The sequence below is a fragment of the Rhinolophus ferrumequinum genome, chromosome 8, assembly GCF_004115265.2.
Source record: "Rhinolophus ferrumequinum isolate MPI-CBG mRhiFer1 chromosome 8, mRhiFer1_v1.p, whole genome shotgun sequence".
NCBI classification, from domain to species: domain Eukaryota; kingdom Metazoa; phylum Chordata; class Mammalia; order Chiroptera; family Rhinolophidae; genus Rhinolophus; species Rhinolophus ferrumequinum.
The window spans coordinates 25,887,811-25,912,613 of record NC_046291.1 but is presented as its reverse complement, the minus strand read 5'-3'; the positions used below and the strand labels follow the sequence as shown (position 1 = coordinate 25,912,613).

The 24,803-nt window shown below is 36.5% G+C and overlaps 1 protein-coding gene across 2 annotated transcripts in view; it reads left to right on the top strand.

The window, feature by feature from the left end:
• ADAM23 (ADAM metallopeptidase domain 23) overlaps positions 1-24,803 on the top strand; it is a 147,026-nt gene that overhangs the window by 65,867 nt on the left and 56,356 nt on the right. For both annotated transcript variants that reach the window (XM_033112242.1, XM_033112241.1), the window contains exons 4-9: positions 5,537-5,600; positions 15,054-15,136; positions 16,205-16,268; positions 19,670-19,742; positions 20,579-20,655; positions 24,374-24,439. In XM_033112242.1, coding sequence (XP_032968133.1) covers positions 5,537-5,600; positions 15,054-15,136; positions 16,205-16,268; positions 19,670-19,742; positions 20,579-20,655; positions 24,374-24,439 — 427 coding nt within the window. The remainder of the gene's footprint in view (positions 1-5,536; positions 5,601-15,053; positions 15,137-16,204; positions 16,269-19,669; positions 19,743-20,578; positions 20,656-24,373; positions 24,440-24,803) is intronic.

Below are 24,803 nucleotides of genomic sequence, written 5' to 3'. Positions count from 1 at the left end.
GTAGTAAGTATTTAATAAATTAAAAATGCTTACGTGTATAAAAGGAAAAAAGTGAAGCTTGTAGTGTAAGGGGAGCATGGGCATGGTGCTTCAGTGTACAAGGCTGTTATGCTAGAAGCCCCACGAAGTTGAGAATATCCACAATGATCAGCCTTTGTTGTCATAAAATAGACAAATGTGAGACCTGGTGGGGAGGGTGGCAGAAGATTTCCTATGTGAATCTGTTAAGGCCATTTGGGATGACCAGGGTTCCCAATATTGAGAAGTTAAATGCTGTCAAACAGAAGATCACCAGATGAGTGAATTTACGTTATGAAAATGGACATTAGTGGCACTCCTTTTCTTCTTGACATGATTTTTCATTCTTCACATAATGTTGACTTCTGTTCCAGTTCCACTTTAAACACAGATGGAAACTAACTTATGGGTTTTACTACTGAGAATTGAATTGCGATATTTGTGCTACTGTTTACTTAGGAACAAAGACATTGTGTGACGAGGAGCATGGCGGGTCAAGACCTGATAAGTCCAGGGTATTATAGTGAACATGGATTCCCAACTTCCCAGCTTCCACATCATGGACTACTGTCTTCTCTCCAAACGCCTACATCCTGATGTTACGTACTGAGAGAGGGAACCTATGGTGCTTACTCAAGGTTGTTGTAAAACATAATCACAGAACCCAAAAGCAACTGGAGAAGGAGACATACTCACAGACTGCTTGCTTAGTAGCAGCTTGGCTTTGGGGTATTTTTTACCTTATAGACAAGCCTGACTTTCTGTGTAGAACTTGATGTGTGTACCTTAAATTGGACCTTTAGGTAGGGTAACTATATGTCCCAGTTTCCCCAGGACAGTCCTTCTGATTAATGTGTGTTGTCCTGGCATAATTATTAATATGCCTCTTTTCACTTCCAGAACTGGCCTGATTCGGATAATAAATTATATGGTCACCCAGTTTTTAAGCCCTGGTGCGTGCTACTCTTCCAGGCTTTTCCCTAGTTCTGCTGGTGAAGGAATGCCCTGTTGGCTTCTACGTCCCTGTAGAAGAGCTTGTTCAGCTCCTAGCTACCCACTCAATATCCTAATCAGATATAGACTGAAGGATCAACAGATTAATTTCAGTGAATGTAGATTTCAGAACTCGAAGGAACTTCTAGAGACTAGTAGTTTGACTATTTTTTACAGGAAGTAAATGATTTTTTAACTCATGTAGAACAGATGGTTTCCTTGTAGTCCAGTGTATGTCTTTCCTAGTAGTTTCCCTTATAGCCCGACGCCCTGTTATCTATGCTGTCACATTCTGAACAATTTAGTTTGCTTGATTAGCATACTCCCAGCCTTTCATGACAAGGTTACCTCAAAAGAAAGCATATGGTTCTTTCTTGAAAGTGTGGGATTCAAGTTATTTTTCAAAAAACGAGACGTCATTCACCCTTCCTAGTTAGTAAGTTTTCTAGGCACTAGGGATTCTTGGTAAGTAATCTGAGATTCAACACTATGAAATTTTATATCTTACTCGCATTATGTTCTAATACAAGTTGAGTGGCTCTTCTAGAAGGTGCTTCACCAAATAATGATGTAGGAACCTAGACTGCATTAATGTCGTGGCGATGCCATTTGGGTCATGTGTCTTCCAGGGTTGATGTGGAAGGAAGAGCTTGAGTGATCATGCATGCATGTTAACGGTCACACTAGAGAAGTAGACGTCCCCCCTCCACTCCCCACTCCCGCCCAGATCGCATGAGCCATAATTCAATTTTTTGGTGCCAACTTCTGGGGGAGCTGTGAAATGTAGTCTTACTGTGCCAGGAAGGGGAAAGTGTAATGTGATTTGGTGGATACGCAGTATTATATCTGCCCCAGTTTCCTTCCTTGATCTCATTCTTGGCTCATTTGCCATGTTTTAATAGTCTTACCATTCTGTGCTCTTAAAATTCAGCATCTTCAAGGTGCTTACCCTTTGTCCTTCATATTTTGCGTACAATCACATTCAGTCTGACTCTACAGTTTATGTTCTTTCACAACATCCAGATTGACCACAAAGGTGGAGAGTAAGTGGGTTCGAGAATTTCCTGATTCCATTCTTCCACTTTCTTCTACCTTGTTTGGAACTTCCACCCTACATTTATCTCTTCTAGGTCATTCTTTCACCAGATAACTTGCATGAGAAGCACTGTAGTAGCCATGGTGTAGATAGGTTTCCTGTAACTTAAATGATTAGAAAAAGATGTTTATTTCATAACTTAGTATGTTCAGAAATACCCTTTTATCAGTGACTGCAACTTATTAGACAACTTAGAACCAAACCCCCGTCGGCTGGTCAATAAAATACAATGACAACATATGCTTGGGACAATAACTGCTAAATGGATCAGTAATGGCACATCAGAACATTTTGTTTCCAACAGGAAATTCTAGTAGGGAAACTACAGAGAGCAGAGGTGGAGGAAAGGCCTTGCAGAGCACTTGCAGGCAGAGATCACCAGACAACTCATCTTCAGGCACACAGAAATATAGACTACCCGTTCCATCTCTGCTGGGCGGCAGCTGGAGACGCACCACTGCTAATTAACTATTCTGTTCTTCCTTTTCAATGTTACTATCCATCACTGAAAGGTCTTTTATTTCAAAATTACTTCAAGACTTTTATAATTCGTTAGATTATATTTCAGTTGGCATTAATTCACTTTCAGGGAGATTACAAATAATATTTTAGGATGAGATGACTAATCTCATACATTTGTGCTGCTTTGTTTATTTTCAGTTTCAGAAAATTGCATTCTTTATCCCAGCTTTCTAGCACATGGTGTGGGCCTGGCATCTATAGTGTTTCCCTGAAAATAAGACCCAGCCGGACAATCAGCTCTAATGCGTCTTTTGGAGCAAAAGTTAATATAAGACCCGGTCTTATTTTATTATAAGACCGGGTCGTATATAATATAATATATGATATAATATAAAATATAATATAATATAATACCGGGTCTTATATTAATTTTTGCTCCAAAAGACACATTAGAGCTGATTGTCCGGCTAGGTCTTATTTTTGGGGAAACACGGTAGTACATATTGGTAGATGTTCGCTCACTCAGCAAGTGTGGATTAGATTTACTATGCACTAGGCATGATGCCAGGTGCTAGGGACCCTGCAAGCTATAAGTGAAGGAAACAGTTTTAAGGGAGGGATTGCTATGGTCAGGAAGAAAGAATGGAGCAAGTGGAAATATTGTTTATAGGAGGTGGGAGAGTGGACGGTGTGGCGACGGGGAGCATATAGTGTTATTTTATGTCATCTCAGGGTTTGTCACGGGCTTCTAGAAAGTAGCTATTTTTCTTCTTTAAGATTCTCAAATGTAGGAGACATTAGAAATAGGTATGTCCATTGGGGAGGGGGAAGAGGCCCTTTTTTTTCAAGGGGAGAAACAGGATAATCAAAGTGACCTTTATCAGATTTGGCAATAATGGTGGGAGTACTACCTAACCATTACTGTAATCACAAGCAAAAGTAGTAGTTTAAAAAAAATAGAAAGTAGACTTTTACTTTCAGCTCTTAAACATGCACCAGTGATTATGTGGTTGAGAATTTCGAGAATAATGAATCATCTGTCGAGAGAGGTAATTAGAATGCAGTTAGTGAAACTTCTCTGGCTCTTGGTGTTGCGGACACATTCTTCAGAGAAATGTTACTATTAACAGCCCTGTTTATGAATATTCACAGTGCTGGCAACTGACTTAATTAACTAGAAATGAAAGAAGTTTCTGCACCCTGTCAGGTATGCCCAAATATATAGAGTTGAGAACTGTCGTTACTTTGACTCTCTCTGTCTCCCTCTCTCTGTCTCTGTCTGTCTCTCTCTCTCTCTCTATATATATATATATATTTATATATATATATTTAAAAAGAATGAGTAGATTTATCATAATTTAGTTGCAAATATAGAATCATCAATAGATCACATTTGATTAGTAATTTCAGTAGAAAAACCTGGCCAAGGTACAAGCACCTGCTTTACTTCTGTGTTGCACAGCTTGTCCTTCAGCTCGTACAGGAAACCCTGCTGGACGCACACATGTGGTTCCCACATACTCTGCTGACTGGCGCTAAGGCTGCTCCAGCCCTCCTCATTTGGTCATTTTAGAACTGCATCAGGTGCAACTCTCAAAATGATGCCAAATCATTGCGTCCTCTCATACTTCTGTTAGAGAACTAGTGTCAAGATGTCCTAATAAGAAAACCTAGTAGGCAGAATTATAGAAAATAGGGCATCAGACCAGGAAGGGGACCTGAGGAATCTTCTGCTTCCTTTTGCCGAAGAGGAAATGGACGTCTAAATATAGGGCACACGTCTGGCTCATAGTAGAACCTACTGTTGTCCTTCAGGTACCATTGAGATGATATGAGCTAATCCTCTCCAGTTTTTAGAACAGTGCCTGGGACATAGTAAGTGTTCAGTAAATGCAAGTTATCAGATGTTTTCATTATTTCTAGTGGCAGAACCCAAACAGAAACCCCAGTGCTCTAACAGTCCAATGCTCTTTCAGAGATTCATATTTTGTATTTCCCACATTATGTAGGGAGAAGTGTGTTTGAAGATGTTGAGTTAAAATAGATATAGAGACAGCCTCAATGCGCATTACTGAGCATGTGCTCAGTGCTGAGTTCTGGGCTAAGCATTGCACATGTGTGTTTTCATTTAATCCTCACAATGTCCTGTGAGCTTCATACTTTTTCTTGTCTCCATTTGACTCACGTAGAGGCCGAGTTGGGTAACTTGTCCATGGTCACACCACTATACGGGGCTGGGCTAGGCTTTAAATCCTACTGTGACTTCAAAATCTATATTCTTAACTTACTTTATTCTAGGAGTTGGCAAACTATGGCCGTTGGCCAAATCCAGCTGTACCTATTTTTGTACAGTCCTCAAGCTAAGAATGTTTTTTACATTTTTAAATAGTTTTAAAAAATTAAAGAAGAATGATATTTCATGTTGGGTGAAAATTGCATGAAATTAAAATTTCAGAGGCCATAAATGAAATTTTATTGGAACACAGCCATGCTCATTTGTTTACAGTTCTGTAATATAGTAGCGGAGCTGAGTTGTGACAGAGACCAGGTGACCTGAAAAGCCTAAAATATTTATATAACTGGCCTTTATTCTGTACTCTTTCTCAGTGATTATGTTTTATGAGTTTCCAATTATTTAAAGCATTATAGTGGGATTTTAGAGGGCCTGTTTCCTCCTGTTACCTGCCTTTTTTATTTGTTCCATATTAATTATCATAGCAATCAAATGATGAACAGTGTGTATAAAAGGAGTTCACCCTTAAATTATCTATATCTTGTGTTTTTCAACAGATCAAGGAATGATTTGTTATTGGATAACATTTGATGATAACCTCTTTTGTGCTTACTGTGGACTGTTGCTGTTTGTTTGTGGGGTGTATGCCTCTCACATCCATTTATTGAGCTGATTATTTTTAAACCTCCAAATGTGTGAGATGCAGAAGTCACTCTGTTTTCTTTTCTTTGTAGTGGCTTGCTGTCTTCAGATTACGTGGAGATTCACTACAAAAATGGGAAACCACAGTACTCTAAGGTACGGTTCACAGTGTATGGAAATCTTGCACTATAAATACACTTAGTCATTGAATTGTTCAGTGTACACTGCATTGTTTTGATGTCTATCTCAATAAACTCATCTGTCCTCTTATACAAGGACATGATTTTTAAATTTAAAATGTATTTAAGAGACATTTATTAAAACTTATAAATACTTGAGATAACAGAGATTCTGAATATTTAGGCCAATAAAGACATTTTTATTGTTTTGGTTATACATACAGTATCTTCTGTAAGTGAATGGTACAAAGAGCTCCATATGAACGCTTTAAAGTAGTGGATACCCAGGCTCATAGCCATAGAATCTGAATGATGAGCCTGAATGGGCTATTAGAATGAGTATTTCGTCCAAGTGACTTTAGTGCCTGAGAAGGGCAGCGTATAGGTGGGGGAAGGAAGATTTAGGCAGCACTCTCCCTCTTAATCTTCACAATAATTCTGTGAGGTGGATATTATTATTCCTGTTGTGCAAGGAAGAATTGGAGGCAGAGAGAAAGCAAATAAACCTGCTCAAGGCCACCAAGCATTGGACTATAGAAGTAATTGGGGGGAGGGGGGTTGTCACTGTGTGAGGGATATAAATGATAGATGGCTCACTATTACATTGTTTTGTGTACCTGAAACTAACAAAAAAAAATGTTAAAAAAATAAACTAACACCAAAAAAATAAATAGGTAAAAAATAAAGGTCATTGGGGGCTTGGTTTCCTTTAGGTGGAGATTTTGTACTCTTCACAGAGGATCAATAAGCAGGAAGTGGATTTAGATTGAAATGAGGAAGAGATTATTTGTATGTAAGGAACACAGTGATCTCCCCCAGACAGGGTACATAGCCTTGGAATGGCTACATCCAGGTCTCTGATATGTGGGAAGTCCACAGAGTTCCCCTGAGCCAAAGCAGTGTCCACAGATATGACACAGAGGGAAACAAAACAAAGTAGGGAAACATGATTAGATTTATTTTTTCTAAATTGCTAACCAGCATTGGCACAAAAGTAGAGCTTTCATGTGTGGGCTTGCTTGGTTGTACATCATAGAGAGAATTGGGTTTGTCCGTCCGAAGCCTCGCAACAAGTATTTATATGTGGTCTTAATTGCAAATACTGCCCAGGGGACCATGGCATTGCTCAGGATTTATAACTGCCCAATTAACAGTGGGCACATTTATAATTTGATGAGTGTTCCAAACCTTTGAATTTTCCGCCCCAGATTAAGAACTTCCATATTTTATTTTTACTAGTCTTTCAGTTCTTGCCTTAGGCTGCATCTGGGGGGTTGTTGAATCTCCCTAAAAGTTAATGCTGTGGAAAGTGAGCAGAAATGCTAAATCAAGCTAGGGAACGGTGCTTCCTGGCATTTGTACAAACCACAGCTTCTGTCAGCTGTGCCAGTGCCGGGAGCACTGCGGATGCTGAATCATGAGTCTGGAGTGGAGAAGATTGCATGAGAACTTTATAGACTCAGCAAATGAGCCACCTTTGCAGGCTGCAGTAACCTGATCCAAACTTCTCACTAAGAAGTTTAGTGATTTTTTTTTTTTTTTTTTTTTAGAAGCAGAATCGCTAATTGGCCTCTAAAGGTCATTTGAGGTGCCCAGAGGAGACCTTATCATTAATACGATGTGCCAAATCTCGTTATCATTTGTAACTAAAATTTTAAACAAAGGGTATTTCAAGTTTGGCAAAAGAAGTATTTATTCATTGCAGTTTGTTTTTGTGTTCATTGCTTTTCTCTTATTTTTGACCCATTTTCTCTGAACAACTAATAGACCCAAATTTACTTGCTTAATATATAATGAATTAAGGGTTACAGTCTGTTTTTATGCATCTGTATCTGTCTCTTTCTTTTGCTCTCTATATATGTACATCTGCCAAGACCAAGATGTTATGGTGTACACTATGTTGTAGCAGGATTTCTTAACCTAACAATATTATAAACATTTTAGTATATATTAAATAAACTTCTAAACTTTTATTTTTAAAAATACATAATATTCTCTCCTATTTATTTGCTATATTTGTTTAGAAATCCTGTAGGAATAGACATTTAGATTGTTTCCTATCTTTCACTATACAGATAATTCTAAGGAAAGACTTTCTAGATACATTTGAACACATCTTTAGTAAGTGCTTAATGATTAATTCCGATAATGGGAATTTCTAGGTCAAGAATAGGTACATTTTTTCTTAAGGCTTTTGGTACATATGGACAGTTTTTCTTTCTGAAAGATTGTATAAATTCATGCTCCCTCTACCATTGATGAGTGTTCATTGATGAGTTTCAGTTTTGAAAGCACTTTTTAAAAACCTCTTCTTACCTTGCATGTTATTTAAGAAAATCTCGGTACCAGAAAAGGAAATTGACATGTAAGAATGCCTAGGTTAAATAAACCTGTTTTGTGTAACCTTTCTTCCAAAGATCTCAAACTATTTGGGCAAAAGTACTTGCACAACTCACACACACACACACACACACACACACACATTATTATTCATATGACTGGACAGGAATAGAATCACTAATAGCCTATTTATCTTTGAAGTTAAATATAAATGTGGACATTTAAAATATCCTGGGAATTAGTTTCAAACAAAATGATGAATCCACACTTTGAAGTAGCTTGTCTAAGTTTTTCCCACTGCACCATCACCAAACCTCCTACATAGCTCATGCTTCTAGCTAAGAAGAGGCTCATCATGTGTTAGGCTTTTACTTTTATTGGCTGAAAGCGAGTTAAAGGGCTTCTTCTCTTGTGACAAATACAGGAACTGGATAGGTCAACCAGTTAAAATAGGTGATACAGACTAGGTGCCAGGTATTCAGTAAGCACATATGGAAGAACTTTTGTTTTGCAACCGACAGAGCAATAGCTTTTGTTAGGGGTTCTCACACCATCCTTTGCACACAATATATAATAAAACAACTTTGTTGATGAACCTATTAAAAATGTTAACTTTTAATATTTCAGTTCTTATAAAAGAATTAGGCATCAATATGACAGTATAAAAGTACTTTTCAAATGTAACATATTTCTATTAAATCCCTTTTAGGTGATTTAACTTTAGGCATTAATTTTAAGTGCTTGCTAGTACTTTGGTTTCTCTTCTGCTTATACAAAGAACTACCTACCACCTGGCCAGCAGTGTGAGACTGAAAAGATGGATACAGTACTCCTGTCCCAAGCCTACTTCCCTCTGCCTTATTACTCTCTACCATTATTGGGTGGGGAAAGTGTCCTTTCCTAGCTCTATTTTCTCACCCTGGCTTCTTCCTGTTCCCTTGCTCACTCCTGCCCAAGGATGGAAGAGCAACTCAACTGTTGGGAAAGAGTTGCTTATGTCTACGTACTCCCTTCCTCCCTTTCTTTTGTAAGGTCCACCTCCCTATTGGAAAGGCATGTTCTCTCTTCTTTTCTATGCTCTAAGTTGTACACTGGCAGCCCTGTGTGTTCATCTGTACGTGTGTGTGTGTGTGTGTGTGTGTGTGTAGTGGGGAGGGGTTGGTTGTCCCAGTTGTCTGTGCCTGGGTTGGTAAGTCTGGCTAACTCCGGCATGCAACATTAACAGGACTATTGGATTCTCAGCTAATTCTCTCCTCCAGTATATTGTTATCAAAAAGGAAGGTGATGTATGTTTTTTATCTCTGTTTCAGTCTTGTGTTACCCTTTCATTTGGTTTTAAACTTGGGTAGGTACCACTCCTCACCCTATAGGATGGCTGTAATGAGAAAGATGGACAATAACAAGTGCTGATGAGGCTGTGGAGAACTGGAACCCTCACACACTGCGGGTAGCAATATAAAATGGTTGAGCTGCTTCAGAAAATAGTTTGGCAGTTCCTCAAAAACTTAAGCATAGGCTTACCTTATGGCCCAGCAATTCTACACCTAGGTATATATCCAGGCAAATTGAAAACATGTGTCTAAGCAAACAATTATACATGGATGTACATAACAGCATTATTTATAATAGCAGAAAATTAGAAACAACGCAAATGTCCATCAGTTGACAAATAAATAAACAAAATGTGGTATATCCCCACCAAGGAATATTATTCAGCCATAAAAAGGAATGCAGTACTGATTTATGCTGCACCACAGATCATTCCTGTAGACTATAGTAAGGGAAAGAAACCAGTTACAAAGGACCACATATTGTATGATTCCATTTATTTGAAATGTCTATGCAAATCCAAAGAGACTGAAAGTAGGTTAGTGGTTGCCAGGAACTTGGGGGACAGGGGGTGTGGAAAGGAAGAATGGGGAATGACTGCTAGTGGATACAGGATTTCCTTTTGAGGTGATGAAAATATTCTGGAATTAGAGAATGGGGATGGTTACACAACTCTGAATATACTATAAAACCACTGCCTTGTACTCTTTAAAAAAGTGAATTTTATGGTTTGTCAGTTATATCTCAAAGGAAAAAACCCTTAGGTGGGGGATGGGGGTTTATTTACCCATCGTCTCAACAAACACAAATCCTCTGCTCGTTTAAGATTGTTCTTGTCACTTAGGCTCATGGATAAGCCATTCTTATTCATTAATTAAACAGCACTGATTTCACTTACTGTGATCTAGTCACTGTTCTAGATGCTGGATATACATCAGTGGACCAAATAGATAGACATCTCTGCCTTGTGTTTTTCTTTATCACTGTAACCACATTGCTCTCCTGCAGTGTTGTTTGTGCTTTCCTTATCACATCACCATGGCTCAGCCTTAGCTCCCTTCTTCCATGAAGACTTCCTGGCAGGGATTATTGTCCAAGGGAATGGGCCTCGGTGGGCCTGGCTTCTGGCTGGGAAGGTAAAAAAAATCCCCAGGAAATCAAGAGAACAGACCGTACTGGCTCCTCACAAAGCTATTTTAAGTTTGAATAGTGTGATTTTGTATGAATTATTAAAAATGCATCTACCATTGGTACAGCCAAACTGTTCTAATACTTGAACATTTTCCCTGCATTGAGTTTAATGAAGGTAAATAATTAAACTGTGTTAGGGTCATAAATTCTCTGATTCTCTGAGGTTTTTTTTTTCCTTTTCATTTTCTTATTCTGTAGTATTCAAATTCAGGTATGTGTGTCCAATTATAGACATCGTTTCTCTTTCGCTACTAGCCCACTGATATATTAAATAGATTGATACACACTGCTGGTTGATGAGTTTGAGGTGTTTAAAGATAATGAATATAGTGTTATATTTTATTATCATACGCAGAACCTGGATTACCAAAATACACACATTTGGGAGCTGAGGACTATGCAGCTCTTTTTAAATGTTTATGCACACGTTCAGGAGTTCATTGAAAACATCAGTGCTTGGTCACCATGAATGCCCAAGTTTATGAGAGTTTCTTAAGTAATGAAGATAATAAGAACTGGCTGATTAAACTTTACTGAAACAGATGAGGTAATTAAACAGACACAAAGGTGGGGAGATTTTAAAATAAGTTAAATTGAAACAATAGGTTTTTGAACCTATTTCCAGTAGGTTCTATTTTCTAATAGGTTGTATTTAAAGTGAGTAGAATCAAAACATTCCTGTCATTTGATCAATAATACCAGGGAACAAAATCTGTTTTCCCTCTAAGTTGTTATCACTAGACTCACAAAGTTGTTACCCCGGACACGTCTGATTAGGAAGTGTTTTAAAGGATGTACATGGCTTCAGTGTTTCATTATTTGCAGGAGTGGCCTGGTGCTTTGCAATGGGCTTCTTAGCTTGGCAACCTTGTGGAGCAAAGCTGATTGTTTGAGCATTATCTGGCTTGTGGAGTGTTCAGCTATGTGAAAGTGGTAGGCAGAGAAAGCTGGGGAGCTAACTTATTAGGATTTTTAAGTTCCTTTGACTAGCCAATAATTTCCACTTACCAGAAGCTCCATTTTTGTTGAATTTAACTCACTCATTGACAGTTTTGAATCCAAAAATGCCCTTGGGGACGCACATATGAGTACACTTGTGGAATGGGTTGAATGGGCCCTTTTGGTTCTCTTGCCTCCTGTTGCTTAGTCACAGATCTGTGACCCACTCACAGGGGGTGATCTCGAATTCACTGGCCAGCACTCTCGAGCTGTCTGAGGCCTTACTGTCTGGAGAAAGAAACTAATTTGAGAGCCTAAAGATGTGGGATTCAGTTAGGCTCTTTGTTGTCTTTGGCAGAGCCTTTTAGCACTCTGTGACTGTCTCCCTATCTGTACTTGGAGATGGTGATTACTGTGAGACAGTGAGTGTTCAAGATGGCTAGATCCCTGTGTGGGTGGCGCCTCCAGAGATGACTGTCCAACGTCACGGTTAACGAAGTCTCTGGAAATGGCCTCTTTGCCCTGGCCTACTACTGTTACCCTTGTTACCCTAGAGAGAATGCCTCTTCTCAACTGGGACTTATTAATATGAAATACCTCAAGGTGTTACTTTGCAGTGGTGTTTACAAAATGCTTCATTGATCTGGAGAGTTGCCAAATAACATTTTTCGGGTAATGCTTTCTTGAAAATTTGTTATAAATTTAATAATTAGAAGCTCAGAAAATACTCTAACATGAATGCTAAATTAGAACCTGCTTATAGTGCTTATAGTGCTCAATATAACTCCACAGTCAGATATTGAAGTTTTCTTATGATGATAAACATCAGGGATTGGATGCTACCTCAAGTCTCATTTAAGGTCCAGAAAATATGGTGATCCACATTCAAATATACAGGGAACTAAAACAGTTCCCTTTAGATAATATCCTACTTTAATTAAAACAAGTAACAATAACTTTTATACTGAGAGAGCATCAGCATTATTTTCCAATGCTAGTGAAGAAAACTAAAATCTAAGAAAGGACTTTGAAATATTTTCTGGGGAAAAAAAGAATATTTTTAGAAAAATCTGGAAAATACAGCTTTCTTAGAAAGGTCAAGTAAATATGACAGTGTTTGCTATGCATTTCTAATAATCACTTGGCTCAAGATAGCCTTTTGGTGTGATACAAAGTGGTAAATAATCAGTTTGATGGAATTTACAGTTACCTATGTTTGTTTTTAGAATCATGTGAAGAGTCTGAAATTTAATTGCAGCATATTGAACTTGATTCTCAGATTGCTGTGATGCATGCTACCATTTGTCCTTATAATTTCCAGAGTTGAGTATGCAAATAGAACTTGACATATTGTATACAAGTCAATATTTATACACAAGGTTACTTTCTGAGAACTGAAAAGCAAACCTTTACAAAATATTACAAGTTTATAATACCAAATATAGACAACGAACATTGAAAATATGTATTATAGTTACTAAGAGGAAACAAACAGAGCTGGTTGGGGAGTGGTCATTTGGTATATGGATGAGCACCTTTAGGCACTTTGGATAACACCTGAAGCTACTGTAATTACAGTAGACTAAACAGTGATCAAAATGACTGTAAATCATCAATAAAAATCAAAGTATGTCCAGTATATTCTATTTAAGGACACAAATTGGAAGCTTCTAGTTAAACAATGTGGATTCAATGCTTTTGTTTATCTTTATTCCCTTCCAATAACCCACTCAAATAGCAGTTAAGGAATAAAAAAATGCTATAAACCCACAAGGACAAAGACAAGAGAAGAAAAGACAGCAGATGAGAGGTGTCCTTAGAATTATAGGAGATAGAAAGCAGATGAATGAGGAGTAACTGCCTTAGGTTTGAGCTTTTCCTGCTCTGTTATGTTCCACTGGGGGAAACTCAGAAGAAACAAGCCAACTAATGTGACTTTACCCAGAAAGGCCCAGGAATTGAAGGCACATAAAAACAGAAAGGTTGGTTGGAAGTCTACATGGAGGGTATTTAAATCCCTGATCGACTCTGTACCTCATATAGCTAGGAGGCCATCCCTTCTGTACTCTGGTAGAAGAGCTCAGTTTTTAGAGACAAATGGAAAGATGGGAATTATCAGAGAAATAATAAAAGTTTCCCAGAACTGAAGTGCATGTATTTTCTTGACTAAAAGGTGTGACAGAATACCCAATGCAGTGAATAAACAAAAACCCACACCAATGCACGTCATGAGATTTCATGAAAATGAGGATGAATAAAATTTCCCAAAGTGTTCATGAAAGGGGAAAAATAGATTTGATAGAAAATATCAAACATTAAAATTACATCCAATTCTCAACAGCAACGTTAGAAGTATAAGACTGTGTACTATGTTGTTGAAATGCTGAGGGAAAATAATTTCCAATCTAGAGTTCTCTACCCACCCAAATGATCACTCAAGTATAAAGGCACATAAGGAAATTTTCATACGTGCAAGTTCTCAACAAATTTATCTTCCGTGAACACTTTTTCAAGAAAGTACCAAAGGATGTGTGCCTCCAGAAAAGGGGAAGGTGAGACGATGAATAGATAAGACATATGACCTAGGAGTCAATATAGAAGGGAGACTAAGGAAGTTCCTGGGGTGATCCTACAGAGAAATCATGAATAGCAGCAGTACAAAAGGCCTAGGAGGAGGGTGTCTCCAAGAACAAAATGGATATGATCAATTACCTGATATATTGGACCATGGGAGAAGAGTTGTAGGTAATCTTTTAGATAATAGGGATATTAAATACATGGAAAAATGAACAAGAAAACAAAGCAAAAATTTCTTAAAAAATTAAAAATTAAGAAAGAAAATGTAAATGTAATCACAGTGGCATAGCTGTGAACAATATTTGCATAGTTGTTATCAACACTAAATGTCAACTTAACCGAAATCTGGTGATATGTATTAGAATTTATTGGAGGCAAGAGAGGTTTTAAGATTCTATATTATGAAGACATTTTCTGAAGTGAAATGAATCAGGACATAATAGTATAAAAAATATTCCATTCAGAAATATATTCGAAAATAAACAGTAGAAGAAGCAGCTAAAAGAGTTAAAAACGATTGCTGTGGAGGTAGGGAGAAAGGGAGAAAGAGAACTGCTGTATTTTTTTTTTTAAATAGGTCTTGTAGTTACTATTTGACTTTGAAAACTAAATCCATATATTATGTCTAAATTTTTAAAAAATTAATTTTAAAAAATAAGAAAGCAAATAATAAGGTTTTATGTAGTTTTCCATAAAAAATGATCATAAATAACAACATTGGGGTCTCTCCTCAGTTAGCTAGAAGGCCTTATTCCATAACAATATCTGGTAAGTATCTACTTCCTACCATGCTTAAGAAAGATATGTAAGGTGTACCAGTTGCATTGGTGTCTTATTCCTGTTAAAGCCTTCTCTTCTTCATTTAAGTTCATATACATATGCTCATTACAAGAATGTTGAAAAAATTGCCTAGTGCTCTTTGTGATTTCATTTTAACCAGTAGGAGTTTCTAGGTCCATCCTCACATATCTTTTTGCTTTATAGAAGCATCCCAAAGAGTGACTCATGATGCAGTAAGCATAATTTCTCAATCACACGTTCTTCTGTGTTGTAGGGTGGAGAGCACTGTTACTATCACGGAAGCATCCGAGGTGTCAAGGACTCTAGGGCAGCTCTGTCGACCTGCAATGGACTTCAGTACGTGGAACTCTCATTGGGAGAATGAACTTGCTTTCACCTCATTCACCCTTTCCATCTTTTCTTTCGCAGATATTTATTGTAGTGAGTCTTCTGTGCCATGTAAGGGACTGGATATGGAGTGATGAACAAGGAGGGCAGAATCTCTGCTCTCTTAACACTTAGAGTTTGCAGGAGATTCAAAGAAATGATTATGCAGAAACATATTTAATTTGCCTTTTTTGGTAGGTACTATGAAGGGTCAGACAGGGACTTATAGGGTAACCGAACCTAGCCCAGGAAGATTTCCCAGAGGTGTCTGCCAGAAGGCATATCAATCAGATTAGACCTAAAAGTAAGTAGGAATTAGCGGGTGAGGGTGGGGTATGAAAGAGAGGAGTTCATGCATCAGCTTTGAGGCAGGATCTGAAGAAAAACAAACATTTGTAAGCACCTTTTAGACCTGAACACAGAACACTTCATATGAAGATCTAGTTATGGCCATGTGAGGAAAAAAGATCTTGAAAATCTTAAAAAATCCCATATCTCTGAAAATAAAATGTGATTTTCATCACAGTCATACTGCTCAATGGAAATTCACAATTTGCAAGCATAAAGATACTTCTGTTTGCCTCTTCAGAATCAGATGGTTTTAGATTATTCTTATACATAAATACCCTGTCTATTTTCCTATAGGTATTAGATTTGTATAACAAGAAATGTGTACTAGTTGTACATTATTCTGGAATAATAACTTGCGATACTGGAACTGCATGAATAGTTCTATCTCCGATTAATCTCCTAATCTGTCCATTTAATTTAAAAAATTAATTATATCAGGTATAATTTGTATGCTTTTGGTGTACACTTTTTACACCTTGTGTAGCGTATATGTGTTGCTGACTAGTACAGTGTGGGGACCACTTATCTGTAGTCCATACAGGTAAGTGAATTAGATTTGGGGCAGTATAAAGATATTTATTTAGGTATACTGTTTAGTTTTAAAGACACAATGTGAAGCTCACCTGCTATGTCTTGCTGTTTGCTACATTTGTTAATTCTCTCCTTGTGTGCTTTCTTGTGTTGCAGTGGTATATTTGAAGATAATACGTTTGTGTATATGATAGAACCGCTAGAGCTGATTCATGATGAGGTAAGTCTGACTGTGACATCAGTTGCCTTAAGGTGTTTTATTCTTTCAGCATCTTTGCCTTTGAGCAATAAAAAGAACATAATGTAGATGTCTACGTGCATTTACACATAGTACTTATTTCAAACTTAGGATGACACCATGCGTCTTAAAGCTTAAGTCACACAGTCCAGGCCACACACCAGTAAGGGATGATACGAGGCAACTGTCCTAGGTTTTCTGAAGTGAAGGCCAGTTCTTTCCAGTCTGTAGAGAGAGCAGAGAGAACATTTTGTCTTATACTGACCATCTTCCTTTTCTTTAATATTTAGGTTTCTTTAGAGATAGGGAGGAAAATAATGTTTAGAGTCATGCACAGGCCAGCACCCTAGACAAGAAATCATAGAGGACTTATGTTAAGTGAAATAAGTCTGACAGAGAAATACTGTATGATCTCACCTATCTGTAGAATCTATGAAAACCTAAACTCATCGAAATACAGAACAGATTAGCGGTTACCAGACGCCAATAGGGGAAATGGGTGAAGATGGTCAAAATCTTCCAGTTATGAGGTAAATCAGTTCTGGGGACGTAATATACAACATGGTGATTATAATTAATAGTACCGTACTGTATATTTGAAAGTTTCTAAGAGAGTAGATTTTCAAAGTTCCCATCACAAGAAAAATTTGTGTCATGTGAGGTGGTGGATGTTCACTAAACTTATGGCAGAGATCATTTTGCAATATATACATATATCAAATCATTATGTTGTATACACCTTAAACTTATACCATATTATATGTCAATTTTATCTCAATACAATCTAATAGTATTGCTCACTAATAGGATGCAACCAAATTTACAATTTGATATATATTCATCAAGTACTGTAATGCGGGCTTACTGCATGCTGGGACCTATTTTAAGTGCTGGGGATAAAGTGAACAAAACAGACATAGAGCCTGAGTCAAATGGAGCTTCTAGTTGACAGGGGCAGACAGGAATGAACAGAATAAATAAGTAATTACATACAGTATGTTAGGCAGTGATACAAGCCAAGGAGAAAAAATGAAGCCAGAAAGGTAGAGTTAAACCTTCATATTAACTATCCAGGGAAGGACACAATGAGATGGTAATTTTGAATGAAGATCTTCAAGAAATTAGGGAGCTGGGAGAACATTTCAGAAGAGCAAATGCAAAGGCCGTGAGGCAGGACTGTTCCCAGTGTGTTGTAGGAACTTTGAGGAACCCAGTTAAGTTGGAGAGGAGTGGACAAGAGGGAGAGAGCGGTAGGAGATGAAGGCACTGAGAAGTAACAGTCGGGAGGTCATATCAGTGCAAAGGACTGCCGATGGGAAAATGATACTCTGAGAGTGATGAAACCAGAATATTGCAGTCGTTTCATGGGGAGCAGAAAATGTTTTTTATCTTTAGAGATTGCAAATGTAGATAATAACAGTTGAATAGACAAACATTTTTTTCTTTGTTGTGGCAATGTATATATGAATATGGGGTAAATTTCAAATTTGAGACAGAAAAGTGATTAAATTTTAAATGGTTAACATTTGAGTAATCCTGTGTCATTTTTCAAATAGTGACTATAAAAATTATCAGGTAACTACACAATCCCACTTAGATAAAGACATTTTGATTAAGTAAATGGTTTTCCCCATACTCAGTAGTAGGTAGATAACTGTATACAGCAAAATTATTTGGCTCATTCAGCAAAAAATTGACTTTGATTTCTGGCATTGATTAATAGCCCCATTACCTTAAAAAAAAACCACACAAAATAAAGCAAAACCTAAAGAACAAAAAAATAAAATTACAACTTCCTAAGCCTTAGAATTTTTAAATATGTAAAATGAGATAATTTTTCAGTATATCTCTAGTAGGGCAATTTTGTAGATTTGATGAATTAATAAATGTATATAACTTTATCTAATAAACTGTTGAGGAAATTTATAAATATAAACTGTTATTATTCTAATATTTAAAGCATTGGTTTTGCATTGGTATACCCATAATTATATTTTTCGGGGGCTGATTGTTACATGCTTAATGTCTTTTGTTTTTCTGCCTTCTTTCTTACTGCCTACCTTTTGTTCATGTAACAATTTGTCCTCATCTTTACCAGGAGTAGAGGGAAAGGAACAGTGTTTGAAACTTTAAATTAATCAGTTTTTAAAATTGTGTTGCTAATCTAGCTGTGAGTCTCATTACTCTAGGTATCTTTTCTCCTATTACCAGAATTAAGAGTTATTGTACTTGAATTTAGATATTTTTCATATTTAGTTTATTATTATTAATTATAGTATGCTTTACATAATTAATGCTTTACAGTAAATCAAGTAATAAGGATGGGATATTTCTAATGAGAATTCATATTATCTCTTAAATAATAAATGAGTAGCAAAGCTCTTAATTATTGTTAAATCTCTTATGTACTTTATTAAGAATGCTCTTTTTTTAAGTTATTTCTTTCTGATTATAAAACTAACATATTGTAGTAAATTTGGAAAAGCAAAGTAAACAAAAACTTAACTAAGTAGTAATTATCCATCAGCCCTTCCCTCAGAGATAACTTCTCTTCACTTTTCAGTGTATATTCTTCCAGTTTTCCAATGATAATATTCTCATACAGTTTAAAAATAAGTTGGATCATTATTTTGTAATATAATTTAAACTCAGTAATGTACCTCTCTGAGCCTCAATATTTTTAGTTGTAAAAGGGGGATAAAATATGCACTGTATGGAGTTCTTGTGAGGATGAAATTGGGAAATGTGTTTATTATCAGTGCCTGGCACATACTATGCACTCAGTAATGGAAGCTAATAGTAATATTAGGAATGGAAGTAAGACATATCTAAAAGTATAATTTGTAAGGCAAAGGATATGAATGTTTGCAAGGTTATTGATAGACTTGCTAAATTTCTCTTTCAGCTAGGCTGCCAATTTTCTCCTACCAGCAGCGTAAGAGTGGGCTTTTTGCCTCGTAGCCATAATTAACAGGGGTTATCTTAATTTTGAAAGCTTTGCCAACTTGAAGGCAAAAATTTGTGTATGTTTTTGAAAAAGTTGCATTTTGAAGGAATATTAAAGCATCATCATTTTTTCACATATTCATTGACTATTTGTGTTCTTTCTTGTGAATTTCCTATTCACGACTTTGAAGAAATCTAAGGCTTAAGAGTAGCTAATAAAACTATTGCTTTTATCTAAACGGGAGCAATTGGATGATGCTCTATTTTATTTAAAATTAAATTTTCAATGAGGCATGTACTTTTCATTTTTGATAGCTAAAACATTAGCATATAAATGTCCCTATTTTAGGAAGGATATTAGAGAAAGTTCTCACACTATTCCATAGAGGCATAATCACATCTTGCTTTTAAATTGTCTACAATTGCTTCCATTTCAGAAAAGCACAGGTCGACCACATATAATCCAGAAAACCTTGGCGGGACAATATTCTAAGCAAATGAAGAATCTCAGTAAGTTTTAATTTGTATAGCTATTCTATTTTATGTAGTTAGAGCCATGACTTGGTGGAACTCGGTAGATACGTGGGCTTGTTGGGAAGTAGAATTGGCTCAAGATCTGGAGTGAGCAGTGTGAGTAGGCAGTGGAGTGAACTGTGGCTTTCATGTGATGAGGCATGAAGAATTGTTTCTGATGGAAGGACTGAAATATGATGCCTAGGAATAAAGCTGTGCTAGGAACCAGAAAGCGTGGCCAAATTTAATGGAGTGATTTACAGTGAGGTTCATCCTTACGTTTTCTTGGCATTTAACTCTCTTTAGCCAACTTGCATTGTCTCTCTCTTATGCTCTGGTCCCGAGGCAGCTTAAGCATGTTGATTTGCAAAAGCTTATTTTGGATTATTGTGGCATGTAATATGTCTACTTCTGTATATTAATGCCAAAAGTCTTTAATAATTTATGCAAACACTTATGGCACACATTATTTTTTAATTCCAAAATGAATTAAGCATAGTAGAATTCTCTTAAACGTCCAGATACTGAGGGTCAGGTGCTAGTATGTCAAATGTGCTTATCCTAATGAGTCTTGAACATATATTTTTGATGATGTTTGGAAGAAAATTATGTTTAAATTATGTATTATAATTTATTAATCATAAGTTGAATCACATTTGTGACCATGAGAATGTGAAATGTGTAATGATCAGCATACCTTTTCACCTTAATTTGATTTTGAGATGAAATATGCTATCAGTGCTACTGTGCCTTCATGTAATATTTAAAAAAAATGTATCCCCATTGAAATGCAGTAGAGCATAGATTTTTATATTTCATTTTCTCTTCCACAGGTATGGAAAGCAGTGAACAGTGGCCCTTCCTATCTGAATTACAGTGGTTGAAAAGGAGGAGGAAGAGAGCAGTGAATGTGAGTGTGACATGGAGCCACAGGTGTGGCCATTTCACTCAGTGCAATGGCTCCCTGTCATCACACAGTATCTAAGTGTACCTCAAACAGTTTAGATGTGGGCAACTTCCTCTTACAAACGAAAACAACAAACCCAACCCCCTGTAACTTGAGTCCTATAGGCGTATTGTTTCTTATTCAGTTTTCCCTATTAATGAGGTAAACCGATTACTGGGTTTTATGAACCCTAATATCATATGAGGAATATATTGTTTTAGCTCTGTTTTCAAAGGGTTTGCTTATGAAAAGTGCAGTGCATTTTTTTTCTATTGAAAGTATAGCAGGCTTTAAAAATATGGCTGATATAACATCATATTAAGCATTTCTGTTAACAAAATAAGTAGGGGGAGGAGTTAGGCTTCAAAATGTTTGGCTATTCACACTTATTTTTATTGCTTTCAAATTAAACACTTTGTTATACCAAACTTTGAAGCTGGATGTGTCCTTCTGAACAGAATGGATCTATTTGACCATCAGTATCATGACGGTTACTAAATAAGAGTCATATAATTACATAATCAGCATCTGTCGTACAGCTCCATGTATTGATAAATGTACAGGGGCTTTGTAACCGAAATCATGTTCCTAGTCCTTTTCATAATAGATTAGAAAGCTGTAATGATGGGGACTATCTAGTAATTATATGGTGAATGCTATATAATGGAGAATTAATTCCACAGCTTATAGATTACATGGTAATTTACTAGATAACTTAATGAGTAATTAATTATACTGGAATTTGCACATTTTAAATAATGTTTTGCTGAATATGTTTTTTGTGAAAAAATTAGACTTCCAGTCATCAAAAACTTGCAGTTTAAATCATTGTCTTTTTATGAGCTTGTATTATGGTGATTATGGAATCTATCTATCTGTCTGTCTATCTTGGGGGTACCAAAAAACATATACACATTTTAAAATAACATCTTTTAAATAAAAGATAAAAAAGATGTTATTTTAAAATGTGTATACATTTTTTTTGGCCCCGTGTGTGTGTCTGTGTGTGTGTATTTTTTTGTTGTTGTTTTTAGAGATTTCTTTTTGTTTACTCTCGAAGATGTGGTCGGTAATAATATTTTATATAGGCTAATGACATTTCACTATAGTCCACCTCTATCAAATATAAACTAATTAGTGACTTTGTAATTTTTGAACTATGAAAAAGAAACAGAAGTCCAAAGATGACTAAAATACTTAGCCTTAAGAGGCACACGATTCAACATACCCAGAGGCCAACTCCAGACCAAACCAGAGTATTACCGGGTTTGACCTACAAGTAACACACCCAGAGGGAATTCTCTACAGGCACAAGAGCCCATATGGACCAAGCCTCATCAGAGCAGTCAACCCTCACGCAGCAGCTCATCCACTGTGAGCAGAGCCAAGTCTCACAACTAGTCAGCCTAGGAGTCAACCCCATCTACTGACAAGCAAAAAGCAATTAAGGCTCACCTTTAACAGGAGAATACATACAACACAAGGGTCACCTTTGGAGCACACGCACAGGAGAATAGGGGAGTGGTACAAGTCAAATATAAAGGACGCATACTGCATAAGATAACCCAGCAAAGACCAAGAACCCTAGGGGATCTACCGAATACATTGAAGCAAACACAGAGAGTCAGCCAGAATGGGGAAACAAAGAAACATGTCCCAGATAAAAGAACAGAAGTAACCTCCAGAATTGGAGCCAAATTAAATAGAGGTAACTAACCTATCAGAGTCAGAGTTCAGAACACTGATGATAAGAATGTTTAAGGAGCTTAGTGATGACATAAAGAAGAATAGAGAAATCATAAAAAACAACCATTTAGAACTAAAGAATACATTAACTGAAATAAAGAACACACTTGAAGGAATTGCCAGCAGATTAGATGAAGCAGAGGATCGAATCAGCGACTTAGAAGACAAGTTAGCAGGGGTCACCCAAGTGGAACAACAAAAAGAAAAAAGAATAAAAAACAATGAAAATGGTTTAAGAGACCTCTGGGATAACATCAAGCGCAACAACATGCGCATCATAGGAATACCAGAAGGTGAAGAGAGGAAGCAAGGGATCGAGAATATATTTGAAGTAATAATGACTGAAAACTTCCCTAACCTGGTAAAGGAAACTGATATACAAGTCCAGGAAGTGCAAAGAGTTCCAACCAAGATGAACCCAAACAGGCCCACACCAAGACACATTATAGTTAAAATGGCAAAGGTTAAAGACAAAGAGAGAATCTTGAAAGCAGCAAGAGAAAGACAGCAGGTTACATACAAGGGAACTCTTGTAAGACTATCAAATGACTTTTCTACAGAAACTTGCTGGCTAGAAGGGAGTGGCAGCAGGTATTCAAAGTGATGAAAAACAAAGGCCTACAACCTAGATTGCTGAATTCTGTTTTATCCAGCAAGGCTATCATTTCAAATTGAAGGAGAAATAAAGAGCTTCCCAGAATGGCTATCATCAATAAATCAACAAATGACAAGTGCTGGCGAGGTTCTGGAGAAAAGGGAACCCTGGTTCACTGTTGGTGGGATTGCAGATTGGTGCAGCCACTATAGAAATCAGTAGGGAGGTTTCTCAAAAAACTGGAAATGGAACTACCTTATGACCGAGCAATTCCACTCTTAGGTATCTATCCAGAGAAATCCAAGACGTTAATTCGAGAGAATATACACATGCCTATGTTTATTGCAGCATACTTACAATAGCCAGGACATGGAAACAACTGAAATGTCAATTGGTAGATGACTGGATTAAGAAACTGTGGTACATTTATACAATGGAATATTACACAGCCATAAAGAAGAATGAAATCTTATCATTTGCAATGATATGGATGGACCTAGAGAACATTATGCTAAGTGAAATAAGTCAGACAGAGAAAGACAAATATCATATGATCTCACTTATATGTGGAATCTAAAGAATAGAATAAATGAACAAATTAATCAGAAATAGCCTCAGAGATATAGAGGAAAAATTGAAGGTTGCCAAATGTGGTGGGGAGATGGGAATAAGGGAGAAGGTGAGGGAAAAAAAATACTTAGCCTTTGCTCTTAAAGGGTTATCTAGTAATAATAAAAATTTGGAAGAATTTAGAATATTGTAATTGTTAATATTTGTTCCTTTGAAAAGTTGTGTGTTGAATAATTAGTATATCATTATTAGAATTTCACTCCATTGAGTTAAGGTTTCTGTTTGACTACAGTGGTATCTTTTTCCAGATGTACTGTGCTATTCTTACTAAATAAGTTTTATATAGGTTTTCCTTGAAGTTTTAAATAGATATGAATATTTTTATCACATCTTAATACCACAGAAATAGAGATAATTTACCTTAACAGAATTATACTGTACATTTTTCTCTAGAATATTTTTATATGTAAAAATCATATAAAAACAACATGGGCTGTTCTCTATTTTTTGAGAACAGCCTCTATTTAATGGTAGTTACATTAAATGGAGAACATATCTCTAATGGTAGTTACATGTAGTTCTTTTCTGAATACCTGAATGTTTACTCACGCTTTACTATCAGTTTTTTCGATTTCCCTGACCCAGTTTCTTTGAGGATGTTTATAAAGTAAGCAGCAAAGAGTTCTTCTGAAATTCAGTCAGTTAACAACTTAACAATTAGCCTCAGAGATGGTGCTGTTGTCTCTGACCATATATTTGTATTTTCCACAGCCATCTCGTGGTGTGTTTGAAGAAATGAAATACTTGGAACTTATGATTGTTAATGATCACAAAACGGTAAGAATATAGAATCAATGGGTTTTGGACACAACAGCTTACTTGAGAAAGAATACATTTCACTTTATAGTCAATTATTATTTGTTACTTATTAAAGCCATACTAGATGCTCTATTTTTCTGGAAATGGTATTTGACATCATTTATTTCGTGGTGTTTTGGAACACTGGGTTTTATACAAATTTCACAACTCTAAACTTTCCCTTCCTTTAATAATGATGCTAATTAATGTGTGTGGCATCTTTCACTTGTCTTGATTTAAAATTCTTATTCTCTACTTTTCTTCATCTGTGTGTTTGGTCACTGCCTTCTAACTTTATTTCATTTCATGTCTTTGCTTGGCTAACATGTTAATTTTTCTTACT